The 14444-nt window shown below is 37.8% G+C and overlaps 1 protein-coding gene across 1 annotated transcript in view; it reads left to right on the top strand.

The window, feature by feature from the left end:
- Positions 1-4271: 4271 nt before the first annotated feature.
- The window catches only part of NOX3 (NADPH oxidase 3), a 47260-nt gene continuing 37087 nt past the window's right edge, over positions 4272-14444 (top strand). The window contains exons 1-4 of the mRNA XM_067542223.1: positions 4272-4316; positions 4974-5069; positions 5277-5387; positions 6191-6275. Of these exons, the coding sequence (XP_067398324.1) occupies positions 4272-4316; positions 4974-5069; positions 5277-5387; positions 6191-6275 (337 nt within the window). The remainder of the gene's footprint in view (positions 4317-4973; positions 5070-5276; positions 5388-6190; positions 6276-14444) is intronic.

Below are 14444 nucleotides of genomic sequence, written 5' to 3'. Positions count from 1 at the left end.
TTGGTACTCCCATGGTGGTACGAGCTCCTTTAAGAAACCTGGCATCTGAATCAGATGTACTTCAAAGCAGAATGCAGCACTGAGATGTGCTGCTTTGAAGTGCAACTGCAGATCCAGACAAATTTTGGAGCCCAAAACATTATATAAATCTGCTGTACTTTAAAAGAAATTCTGTGTCAGATGCCAGTTTTGACTCATTTTAGAAAATTACTGTCTGGATCAGCTATACTTCAAAGCAGAACATCTCAGCACAGCATTCTGCTTTGAAGTACAGCTAATCCAGGTGCTGGTTTTCTTAAAGCAGTCAAAATTGGCATCTGACCTTCTCAGTATTTCTCTTTAACCTCAGCACCTTTTTCTTCCCCTTTCCCTCATTTCCTCTTCCTTTTGCCTCATTGAATAACAGAGCTGTAGCCACTATCTTGTTAGTAATTGTGGTAGTCCAGAGGCAATAAGGAAGGTGAATTATTGATCTTAAAAGGGTTTCTGAAGCGAACAATTAACTGTAGGGGTAGGTCTGTTGAACAACATAATGGAACTGGTCAATCAATGTCCATTAGATTATAGAAGTTGGTTAGTGAATAATCATAGTATTTTTTATCCTTCTATGTAATAACAATAAAGCTCAAAATAGATACAGCTAAATTGCAAGTAATATAATAAACATTCACAACACACATTATAATGGATATAGTGAGTATCAACAATAACATACATTGCATATCATAAACTGATAATGTTAAATTGATTTTACGTGTTTAAAAAGTAGTTGTTGAGCATGTTAAATCTCACTATTGTCATCCGTTGCTTCTCATGTTTTGGAAATACTAAAATGAATTGGATTCACATTTGGACAAACTGCCTCCAGCACTTCATATTTAAGAAACTTATCTATTTTGTCAGAGACAAATTTTGCCTTTAAGGCATGAAAATGGAGAACCCTTTTGGAAACAATTCTGCTGTGGAAGGCGTGTGTGTGTATCTGTGTGTGCTATCAGGACAAGAGTGCGAATAAGCCTAACTAGGGAATCTGTCACTAAGTGAATCCTTCCTCCTTCCCCCCAGCCACCTCTGGCCTCAGAACAGGGTAAGTGAGACACCCCTCCACACACACACAGACACTAGGACCTGCTTGTGTGTTCTACTCCTTTCCTCATCCTGTGTCTGTCTTGTCTGTTTAGACTGTAAAATCTGCAGGGCAGGGACTGTCTACTACTCTGTGCTTGTACAATGCCCAGTACAATAAGGCTGTTCGGTTTTAAGTATAGATATAGCCTGATTCACTTGTTCAAGTGTGGTGGTAAGAGTCATGGAAATTTTTGTCCCTCCTCTCTCCCTCCCCCCCAAAAGGAGTATAAAAGGAAAATATGGAAGTGGTCATAAAATGGATGATGGAGCAGCAGAAAGAGCAGCAATTTGTGCTACAATTTATGAAGAAGCAGCAAGAACAGGCTACAATTCAACAAAAACAAGTACAGCAACAGATCCTGGAACAGCTGTTTCAGAGACTCATTAATCTGGGTGTGCTGCCCAGAGTGTCAGTAAACTGCGTTCCTTACTTTGTAAAGATTGGATTGGAAGATGACCTGGAGGCTTATCTGGTCTTTTTTGAGAAAATGACTTCTGTAGCCCATTGAAAGAAGGAGACTTGGGCTATCCCTATGGGCCTGTTTCTGACTGGTAAAGCACAAGGAACATACTGGATTTTGGAGGAGACAGCACTGTTGCCTGCAGTGGCAATGAAGACTGCCAGTTTGAACTGGTTGAAGATGTCAGAGGAGGACTGGTATTGGCTTCGAGGAGGACTACTGACTGAGGATGTGACTGTGCAACCTTCATCATCACTTGACAGATTGAGCAATGTGTTGACTCAAGTCTGAGTCTTGGACAATAGGAAAATTTATGGACATACTATAACTGAAGCGGTACCAAAGTAAAATGCTTGGGGAGGTGCAACCCTGGGGTATACTGGCACCAGCTGTCTTCACTGACAGAGGCCGTACAGCATACAAAGGAATACACAGAGGTTGAGCCACTGGCGACCATTATGGTCATGACTGCAGACTAAGATACAGGGGCCATCAGTGGGATAGACAGAAGAATCTTAACAGAAAATATGTCCTGTGGACTCAAAGATGTAGCCAAAAAACCATTCCCCAGAACCAAGCAAGAAGCCAGCCCATCCTATTTGGTTTTTGTGGGGAAGGGAGAAAGGCTATATACAAAACTGTATTGTTTCTGGAGTGTGATGAAGCAGAGACAGGTGATCTTGTGGAGGGGCTCTAGCATATTCCAGGAGAGGTGGGCTCTCTCAGTCTCTCCTGTTGAAGCTGTTCCGTGGTGTGTAAATAATGCATTGTGCCAGAGAGAGTATGAAAATGACTGTGCAGACCAGTGGTTGGGGAACTGACAGGGATTATGGGAAGACCCAGCATACAGTCCCCCTGTTTTAATGCATATTTAACTCCAGGAGAGAGATCATGGCGGTGAATCTTGAGCAGATGGAGGCACCTACCTTGAAACCGCAGTTAGGTGTCTAATTGCCTTTGAGAGTCAGGGTTTAGGAGCACTCTTTCCTTGGCGTTTTCTTCTGTTGGCTAGTTTAGTTGGCTCAGCATGCTGGATTTTGTGGATCCCCTTTTTAAGCACCTAACTCTCCTCATTACACTGAATAGTGAGCCTGCACACCTAGCTCAGGGCTGTGGATTCCACTAGGTGGCAGGGCATCTAACTGTAAGGCATTGCCAGGCTGAGTCTATGGTTATGTCTTCACTGATGGTGACAAATTCGCCGCCATCAGATCGACTTATCTGGATCAACTGAGCAGTCAGTGAAGACCCGCTCAGTCGATCCAGAAATTGACATATTAAGACCACCTTCTCAAATAGCACAGTGCAGTGAAGACGGCGCGCAGAACAGAAGCACAGAAGTTGACGGGAGTTACGCAAGTTTTTTGCGTATTTTGCATAACTCCGGTCGACTGCTGCCAAATCTCTGAGGTAAGTGTAGACAAGCCCTAAGTGTTAAACCAAATTAAGGCCACTTTACTTCTGAATGAGAGTATCCACACAGAGGTTTGATGTAATTTAACTCATCCACTTTCAGTTCACAACTTTAGTTAATTCAGATTAAATTTCCTTAGTGTCCCTGTGTAGACAAGCCCTACATTCTCTTTAGGGATCCAGCCCAGAGTTCCTGTGTGATGTTGGGCAGTTGACCTGAAGCAAACCTTTCACAGGTGGTCACTAATTATATGTTCCTCATTTTTGGGGTGCTTGATTTGAGACCCTAGGGTCTGATTTCCAGAAGTGCTGAGCACTCACAGCTGCAACTGAAGTCATTGGGATCTATGCTTTGAACATATAAATGCTATATAACACTGAGTACACGGCAGGTCAGGCCATAGGTGTCTCAGATCGGGCACCCAAAATTAGTGGATGCTTTTGACGTTAAAATCTCTCTGTGCCTCAGCTCCTCATCTCACAGAGTGTTGTGAAAATAAATTCATTAATGTTTGTGAAGCAGTTAGATCCTAAATTGATGCGCAACATAGAAAAGCCAATAAAGAAATTAATACATTTTGTATCAGAGCAGAGTACAATATCTGGGACCATATATTGTACAATGAGGATAAAACAAAATATTGAATAGCTTCTGACTAAATGAGCACTGTCCATTTTGTGCTCTGAATGAAATAGGGATCTTATGGGAAAAAATAGTATCGGATCATGTAATTAAGGTCTGTATCATAATACACACTCACAAAGGGTCTGAATGAAGCTTGTAAAGGCAACTTTTGTTCTGGCATTTCCTAACTTTTGAGTGCTTAATTTTGCAACCACCAGCTTCTTTTAAAATAATTGTGTGTGTTTTAAGATATATACATAATGAACGCTCTATTCCATTTGGTATTTTAATAACTTGCATCATGAAGAATTATGTTAATCTCTGCTGACACTGTGGTGAAAGCTAACATAGGATAATTTAATGAAACCAACTCTCATTTCCTGTAAAATAATTTTTGAGAGAGGAATCACTGGACAACAATCAGCTTTGTATTTACATAGATCATAAGGCATGTCAGTTTGGTGATCTGCTCTTAGCAGGAAGTCCTTAATTAGAAAATTCCTAGAGAGCGCTGCAGCTTCAGTTGGTGCTTATTAAGATCTAAAAACAAAAGTAGTTAGTCAAAAAGCCCGGGGAATGGACAGAGAACTCAGGTTATGTTATAAGGCAAGAGTGAATTGCTGTTAGCATAAAAGAGTGGCAAGATGGGATGCTGGATTTTCAATGAAAGTCTGTCAGTCCTGTTATTAGTAAGTATCTCTTTAACATTAAAAAAACTAATTGGATATATACAAGTATGTTAAGCCCGTTTAAGAGGGCTTTTTATGGTTTGCTTACAGTAAATGCACAAGTGAAATGTAAAACCTGTATAAAATATTCAACAACTTTTATAAGTAGCCTTTAAAACAATTTCATGTCTTACTGTTTTATTTTTAATTATTTTAAGTCTATGTATTTTAGTTTTCAGATTAAGGAAACAGTGGTTTATAACTGTATTTGAAATTGTGCTCTGAATTATTTTCTGATTTTTGGGAGGGAGGGAATTTCCTCAGACCCCCAACTCTTTTCACTTCTGGAAGTCTTTAGTTTTCATTGTTACTGCCTTTTGCAAACAATTACACTTCCATGCTAAGTCTTATACCTCAGAACAAGTTTACTATCTGACATTTAGTGTGTTATGATGTGTCCTCTATTGGGGGACTGTATCCTGCATTTGCCAAAAGATAGACTCAGTGTGATAGGTATTTTCCATTTCTAACTGCTGTGATCTTCTAGAACCGTGTTTCCTACTGGCACTGAACTACTTCCCCGGTCCTTTTAAAAGGATAACCACAACTGGGTTAATCTGCAGTAAAATATCCAAAATGGCATTAATCAATCCCCTCCTCCCCTACTTTTTATTGTAGCTGCTGTGGCTGGGATTGAATTTATATCTGTTCATTGACACATTCCACTGGTATGAAGAAGATGATGCTTACCTTTATACACGGGTTATGCTGGGTGTAAGTATAAGTTAGACTGCTAAGCAACTTCTCAAACAAGAATGTTGCAACATGCATCTTTTATTATCAGCCTCTAATATTCTATTGTTGCTGATACTATAAGAGTAATTTTTCCAAATATGATATTTGCTTTTTTAATATGTTTCCTTTCTTCTTCAATCTCCTTCCATATTTTTAATATCATTTTTTATACCATTATGTGCACAGTCAACCCTGGCTTGGGCAAGAGCTTCTGCGACATGCCTTAATTTTAACTGCATGTTAATCCTGTTACCAGTCAGTAGAAACCTTATTTCATTCATAAGAGGAACACGCATTGTAAGTACAGTTTCTTAAATACATGTATTATTTTCTCTTGTTATTGCTATAGATCATTGATGTCCAAATCAAAACTTTCTAAGGGATGTGATTGTTAGAAAAATCTGTGCATTTAGTTCCTAGTTATTACTGTTTACATTGTTGTTATATATCCATGGTAAAAAGGAAGCTAATAATCTGTAGCCCAGAGGCAACACTATTTAGGGCTTGATTCTGCATAGTACTGGTGTTGTGCATATAAGCACAAAGTAAAAAGTGATGGTGTAGACAAGGAGTATAGACAAGGACAAGGGAACTCAACTTGCATTAACGGAGAATGTTGCTGGGTATCCGCCAAGTTACTCCTATCTAGTGGCCAGGTGAAGGCCAAAGTGGGGAACATATAGGTGGAGCCTCATGATTCCAGTGACTGTTGAGATTCTCACATACTCTCATGATTCCAGGAGCCAAGGCTTTAAGAAAAAAATCAAACATTTCTAGATGCGCAACAAAATCACAGGCGTTGGTAATACTGAAATAATATGCACACTCTGATGTGCACTACGCAAGAACTCACATAATCAAGACCATAGTCAATAATTAATTTCCATTTGATTTCTGCCCTTAAACCTCCAACTGTACTGAATCTCTGTGATAAATACTTGAATAGCTCGTCACAATGTTGCAGACAAGTGCTTGATTTAAAAAAAATTAAAAATAGCTGTTGAACTCGCCATCCACCTCCCCCCCCCCTTGCATGAGTTGTAAATAGTAAATTGAGTTAACTATATAACTTGTAAAATGAGTTTTGCTTTTTTGACAAGTGTTGTAGAGGAGCACTGAGGAGACAACTTGACAAACACCTCACATTTCACAAGATAGTTGCCTATGGAATAGCTGCAAATGCAAGTAAGTTTTCTATATTTTTTCTGGTTTGTTTTTCAGTTGTTGCTTCGTAATTGTATAGTGATTCTAGCCAATGTTATAATCTCTATTTGCCACCCATCTCCCTTAACAGGTTGGGGAACTTGATGGGGTCAGCGGTGAAGGGGGACAGTCCCAGCAGCAAGGGAGGGAAACACCCACTAAGGGACACTAAATAGCTCCTCCTGCTGGGAGGGGGTACCCATTTGCCAGCTGCGGAGGAAGGGCTGCTAACTGCTCAGCATTCCCCGGCTCCCCGGATTTAACCAGGCATGGGGCTCATGTGGAGCCTCTTTTGGCACTGGTTTCCAGTGCAGTTAAGAGAATAAAATGAACTGGTACCAGAGGTAAAAGACTTGGGATGCTGGCAATGGGCCTTGGACTCATGAGATAGGGTCAGACCTTATCGATTTGCCAATCAAGGTTCCCACCCTTCTGCATCCTCTGTCCCCCTTGTGGCAGGGAGAATGCTAGGACCCAGAGAGAGCTGAGTCCTGGGAGATAGGCTGAGGAGAGCCTACCCCGAGTTATGGGTTATATGGTGAGAAGCTCTGTAACCCCCCACACTGGAACCAATTAAATGCCTGACATAGGAGAGTCTGAGTGATTGTAGTGTAGTGACCCTCCCCTGTGTTAATGTCTAATAAAAGTTGTGGCCTGTTGCTTAATTCCATGCATATGTCTATCCTCATTTTTCTGCTGTGTCCACACCATAAACTCTGATACACTCACTGCTCTAGTATGACCATTTGGTGAGTGAAATTTTAAATATCACAGGCATTCTAGCTGCTGGTCAGTATTCTGCACAAAATTCTAGTCTTTGCTTTTGTAGAGTCAATAACATTTCAGCTGCAATAGTTCCTAAAGATTGCAGAGATAAGGTCTCTTGACACCTTAAATGGCTGCTTCTTCGAGCAGCTAGTCCTAGAACCCACAAGAGAAGAGGAAATTCTTGATTTAGTCCTAAGTGGAGCACAGGAACTGGTCCAAGAGGTGAATATAGCTGAACTGCTTGGTAATAGTGACCATAACATAATAAAATTTAACATCCCTGGGGAAGAGAAGGAGAGGGAACACTAAAGCAGCCCACCATGATATCATTTAATTTCAGAAAGGCTACTCAAAAATCAGGAAGTTAGTTAAACAGAAATTAAAAGGTACAGTACCAAAAGTGAAATCCTTGTAAGCTGCCTGGAAACATTTTAAAGACACCATAAGACAGGCTCAATTTAAATGTATGCCCCAAATTAAAAAACATAGTTAGAGGGCCAAAAAAAGTGCCACCATATCTGAACAACAAAGTGAAAGAAGCACTTAGAGGCAAAAAGGCATCCTTTAAAAAGTGGAAATTACATCCTATTGAAGAAAATAGAAAGGAGCATAAACTCTGGAAGTGAAATGTAAAAATATGATTCGGCAGGCCAAAAAAGAAGTTGAAGAACAGTTAGCCAAACACTCAAAAAGTAACAGCAAAAAAAATGTTAAGTACATCAGAAGCAGGAAGCCTGCTAAACAACCAGTGGGGCCATTGGATGATCAAGATGCTAAAGGAGCACTCAAGGAAGATAAGGTTATTGCGGAGAAACTAAATGAATTCTTTGCATCAGTCTTCACAGCTGAGGGCGATTCCCAAACCTGAGCCATTCTTTTTAGGTGACAAATCTGAGGAAATGTCGCAGATTGAGGTGTCATTCACAGAGGTTTTGGAACAAATTGATAAATTAAACAGTAATAAGTCACCAGGACCAGATGGTATCCCCCCAATAGTTCTGAAGGAACTCAAACATGAAATTGCAGAACTAACATCTGTGGTATGTAACCTATCATTTATATCAGCTTCTGTACCAAATGATTGGAGGAGAGCTAATGTGCCTCCAATTTTTTAAAAAGACTCCAGAGGCGATCCCGGCAATTACAGGACAGTAAGCATAACTTCAGTATCAGGCAAATTGGTTGAAACTATAGTAAAGAAGAGAATTATCAGACACATAGACGAACATGATTTGTTGGGGAAAAGTCAATACGGTTTTTGTAAAGGGAAAATTCTTTGAGGGGGTCAACAAGCATGTGGACAAGGGAGATCCAGTGGATATAGTGTACTTAAATTTTTAGAAATCCTTTGACAAGGTCCCTCACCAAAGGCTCTTAAGCAAATTAAGTAGTCATGGGATAAGAGGGAGGGTCCTTTCCTGGATCAGTAACTGGTTAAAAGATAGGAAACAAAGGGTAGGGATAAACGGTCAGTTTTCAGAATGGAGAGAGCTAAATAGTGGTGTCCCCCATGGGTCTGTACTGGGACCAATACTATTCAACATATTCATAAATGATATGGAAAAAGGGGTAAACAGTGAGGTGGCAAAATTTGCAGATGATATAAAACTACTCAAGATAATTAAGTCCAGAGCAGACTGCAAAGAGTTACAAAGGGATTTCAGAAAACTGGGTGACTGGGCAACAAAATGGCAGATGAAATTCTTTGTTGATAAATACAAAGTAATGCACATTGGAAAACAAAATCCCAACTATGCACATAAAATGATGGGGTCTAAATTAGCTGTTACCACTCAAGAAAGATTTGTAGTCATTGTGGATAGTTCTCTGAAAACAGTCACAGTGCAGTAGCAGTCAAAAAAGCTAACAGAATGTTGGGAATCATTAGGAAAGGGATAGAGAATAGGACAGAAAATATCGTATTGCCTGTTTATAAATCCCTGGTATGCCCATATCTTGAATATGCATGCAGATCTGGTCACCCCATCTCAAAAAAGATATATTGGAAATGGAAAAGGTATAGAACAGTGCAAATAAAATGATTAGGGGTATGGAAAAGCTTCCATATGAGGAGACATTAATAAGACTGGGACTTTTCAACTTGGAAAGGAGATGACTAAGGGGGGATATGATAGAGGTCTATAAAATCACGACTGGTATGGAGAAAGTAAATAAGGAAATGTTATTTACTCCTTCTCAGAACAAAAAAACTAGGAGTCACTAAATGAAATTAATAGGCAGCAGGTTTAAAACATACAAAAGGAAGTATTTCTTCACATAATGCACAGTCAACCTGTGGAACTCCTTGCCAGAGGATGTTCTGAATGCCAAGACTATAACAGGGTTAAAAAAAAAAGAACTAGATAAGTTCGAGAATACGTCCAACAATGGCTATTAGCCAGGATAGGCAGAGATTGCTGTTTGCCAGAGGCTAGGAATGGCCAACAGGATGGATCACGTGATGATTATCTGTTCTGTTCATTCCCTCTGAAGCACCTGGCATTAGCCACTGTCAGAAGACAGCATAATTGGCTAGATGGACATTTGGTCTGACCAGTATGGATGTTTTTATGTACCCTTCTGTTAGATCAGCCAAGCTTTGAAACTTACTGTCTAGTGCAAAGACCTGACTTCAGTAATGTTTAGCAAATCCTTGAGGTAAAGAACGTTTGGAAAGGAGACATAGCATTTTTATTAAATTGTATGAGCATTCTGCTCAGATTTCTGGAAACACCTAGCTCAGACTGGACATGCTCAGAACTTAACAAAGTCTATTATTCCTGTAGTCATTCTTTTACTAACATTATATCATCTAGTTTGCATAGTCACCCCATACTCTATAGCTATCCTTTCACTAACCATAATGCTGGTAGCTTAATGAGGATTCTGGGATGAAAGCTTGATCCCACTGTGGTGTTACTGTGGCTTTCTGAGCATAATTTCTACCATTTCAGATACCATATTTTATGGTTCAGATTCAGATAAAAGAGTTTATGTGATCCTGTATCATAATAATTCGTTTGATGCCAACTCGACTGATATGCTTAAAAGAATTAATAGAATCTTCAGGGTGTTGGAGCTGACAGCCAGAGAAGGCAGTTTGGTTTTGGTTAGACCGATGGATTGACCTGAGTTAAGATGTTCTATATATGTATGTTAACTATGTATCTTATAAAGACTAAAGTTAAGTTACTAGCAATGAATTATAATTAAAACAAGTGGATAAAACAACACACTGACTGAAATCAATGACAAAATTCTTATTCACTTCAATGGGGTCTGATTTTCACAAGGTTTTTTTATTTTTAATTCTTTGTGGGTGTTTTTTTAAACCAGGGAGAAATGAAGGGATTAATTAAGATTGCTACAATCACAGAAATTTTAAGATCAGAATTCTGCTATCAGAATGTCATGGTTGATCTTGACTCTAATATTCTGCTCTCTCTATATGAAGGATCTGCTTTCCCATGCATGTATCTGACATTAACCTTTCCATGGAGGGAAAGCAGACTATGGAATCAGGATCCTCCATTGGGATCCAAGAGCTGAATTTTATCCTTTGGATGTAGCGTTAAAGTAGTCAGAAGGGAGGAGGTGGAATATGCATCTTCCAGTATATTAGGATGACTTGCTTATCTGTCATATCCATTCACTTATCAGAGTTCATTTTCAGCATAGAACAGATAGCTAGAGAATGAAACATTATTTTCTTGTAATTAACAAATCAAAGCAGGACTGCAAATCAGCCAACTTCTATTTGGTGAATAATTTCTGTCATACTCCAAAATCGGAGCAAAATTGCATTGCCAAATAAACCTTTTTTTAGTTTGTTTTTTATATTAGTGTAAATGTGTTTGCTAGTGTATTAAAGTGGAGAGTTTTGGAAATGCAAGTTTATCTGAAAAGTGATTACTTCATAGCTTCAGTAATTCCAGAGACTTAGAAGCAGTATTTAATCCTGACTATCTATAGGAAGAAAGCACAGAAGTTTTTAGCAGAGAGAATGGACAACAAATAGATGATGAAATTGAAAAAGAAAACATCAAAACAAAAAGGACATCTGAATAATAAAACATTACAACTTATGAACTCATGTTTCCTTTTAAAAATAAGTCAAAAAAACATATTGTTTCAGAATTACCGAGTTCACGATGATATCCTTTGTGTTAAGATGAGCCAGAAACTCAGTTGTTTAAAATAAAAAATTAAATAATACAGAAAACTTCTGATACTAAAAATTTAATCTACATCCGGACATTGTGTGGAAAATCTCATTTTTGTTTGCACTATACCCATAAGTATATTCAGTTCCTTGTTATAATATTTAGCAATGTTAAAATGATGTACAGAGAGAAATGTGGAATATTTCAGGCACAATTGTCTTAAATTCTTTTTTGTATGATACAAAGCATTACAGGCAGTTCCTGCATAAACAATTAAGTGCCTCACAAGACTATTTCAAGTTAGTTGTTCTAACAAGTAAATTCTCTCTTATGGTTCCAAATATGGCAGTAGGAAGCTAAATTAATTTGCAGATCAAATCACTGAGCTTATCTGCATAATATAAAGTTGTAGACGACTTTTTGTTTAATAATAAAATATCACAAGTATTTGCCTCTGCTTTTTCATGTGGTATTATTTTAGCACTTTCACTTAGTAGCATGCTCAAGGTAACCTGAGCAACATTATTAACATTGTCTATTATCTTACTTCTCAAACAGTAGACTAGCTTGGTAGAAGTTTGTGTGGCCTTTGCAAAAGTGCACCTGTACTACACTAAGTTTCCATACCAATCTTTAATTTTTCATCAGTTCTTATACAAATTCAACTGTAGGCTTCATAATGGGATGTAATTAGTGCCAGTTGGAGGAAAAAGAAAGAGTAAACAATGTTATCTATAATCAAGGGCATCACTGAAAATTCAGTAAAGAGAATTCTGCTTAGTCTGGCTTCCTGCCTTTCTACATGGCTGTCTATGATAATAGTTGACTAGGAGTTACGCACCCACTAGTAACTCTTCCCTATAGACTTGTAGAAAAAAATCAGAGTTTCACACTCTCAATTTTGATCCACACAGATAATTCAAGATGTTCTAATTCAAATGGGACCTTTCAGTCAAAAAAAATGGACCCTTGAACGTAAATATCTTTATAAAGGAGAAACAAATAATGTTTCAAACAAAGCTGTCACACTCATTTTTCTCCTCAAAAGCAAGTAAATGATTATATTTACAAATCTTACAGTCCCACCTCTCTTTAAAAAAAACCCAAAATCTGAAATGAGTGTCATAATATTAGGGGTTGATTAATATTAGGGCTGGTCTTAAAGGATTTAAAGGTAACCTACAAAGGTAACAAACAACAAAAAATCTTTAATTATTTACTCCTTTATGACATAAAGGCAGTCTGAAAGGGCTGGGTTTTTCTGCTTGTCTTTAATATTAAAAACCTACCCTGAATATGCTGAAGGTCTCTACAGATGTATTGCTACAGAACTACTGGGATTATGATATCACAAGAGACAGAAACTTGAACAACTGAGAGAAGAAAGGATTTTTAATTGATTTGTTTGGAAAATGGGCAGGGGGAGCAAAAAAGGGGGAGGTCATGAATTCTGTGAGACAAAAAAGCTGAACATTTTCAGCTTCTGCCAAAAACTAATATATTTCAGCATAAACAAAAACAAAAAAACAAAATCAGTTTTCCAATAACATTTTGGGGTTTTGGTTATCTGGTTTTCCAACAAAATGTCAAAAATTTTCAGGGAAAGCAGACCTTTTCCATAAAAATGTTTATTTAGTTGAAAACCCAATTTTCCATTGAAAAAAGAAGTGATGGAAAATCTTCTACAAGCCCTAATTTTCAGTCAGTTATTAACAATTTAGGGTTTTTTGGGGGTGGGGGGTGGGCACCTATTTAACTTTAAACTGATGACAAATACTTGCGAGAAAATCTTTTTGTTTAAAAATTCAGAAATAAATCCCCCAATCCAGTCTAAAATAGCTCCATCTACAGTCCTAGTTTAATTCTCCAGCAAAAATCAGGGAAAACAAGATTCAATATTCCCAGTATTTCTGAGGAAAATAGCATGCAAAGCTTTCACCATCCCTCACTTTAAATTGGGAACAAAGTTAAATAAAACAAACAAATAAAAAAATAAACCAAAATTGAGGGTGTATGGAATTTAATATCAAAATACATCAGATAGCGTGCTCATTATGCTTATACATTGGTTGTATTACACAGATTCATAATTTAATATGTTAAAAGCTATGCTTTTGATTTTTCTTGAAGTTCAAAAGGAACAATCTGCTACTAGAAAGGTAATGCTGCTACAAAACTTAGGATCAATTTGCTGAAGCATTCACAGGGTCTTGGTTAGACTTACGCAAGATCACTGACTCAGTGAAGTTACAAAGGACAAGATTTTGATCCTTTGATTTTATAATAATGGGAATACCAAGCTGTTTAATTAGTAGCAACTAACTCCAAAATGATGATTATCCTAGGCAGGCATGCAGGAAAAAAAAAGAGAGAAGCATATGTCCTCAGATAAGCACATGTAATTTCCATTTAGTTCAATGAGAGGTGTGCATGCTTCACTGACAGCAGAATTGGCGGAATAAGATTAACTACATTGACCAATCTTACAAGAATGTAATTAAATTACATTTCTTTTCATTTCTTTATATTTTTAAGATGAACTATGGACACTGCACTCTAATTGCAGTTGTATTCCTTTTTTTGTCGTCCCCCAGTAAAAGCATGTGATCTGAACTCAGTGGTAGACTAGATGAAAAATGTAAAGGTCAGCATATAAATTACTGCACGTGTACTGTTTCTAAGGTTCCAGGTGTCACTTAAAAAAGGCTAAATCCTGCAGCCCTTACTCAGACAAAATTCCCATTGATGTCAAAGGGAGTTTTGCTTGGGTAAGGACTGCAGAATTTCACCCATAGGGTATGCTTACTCATAAGTGGGGGGAAAATACTGGTAAAAATAAATTATAAATGCAGCATCCTAAGCTCTGTACTCATAATGAATAAATTGAGAGCAATAAAAAATGCTCATAAATTTTAGAAATTTTCACAGGGGCTTTTGAAAGTACTTAGCAATTCCACACACTGTAGATCTAAAGAAATGCCACAAAAGGCACTATAGAGATATAAAATATTTTAGCTAATGGCAAGGTATGCGGTGCCAGACTTTTTATTCTGCTACAACTATTGTACATTAAAGGAATCACACTGGAAATGGAATTAGATGTTTGCATTACTCTTGCTAGCCTGCTATAATTCACTTTAAGATTGAATGATTTTTTCTGTTAGTGGCATGCAAGAAACTATCAGAAGCACAAATCTAATAAAACTCAGGCCAATATTTA

Source organism: Emydura macquarii, unplaced genomic scaffold, assembly GCF_026122565.2.
Source record: "Emydura macquarii macquarii isolate MOO-44397 ecotype Brisbane River unplaced genomic scaffold, CSIRO-AGI_Emac_v2 contig_705, whole genome shotgun sequence".
NCBI lineage: Eukaryota > Metazoa > Chordata > Testudines > Chelidae > Emydura > Emydura macquarii.
Note: the sequence above shows the minus strand (reverse complement) of the source record. Positions and strands in the feature narration are given on the sequence as shown.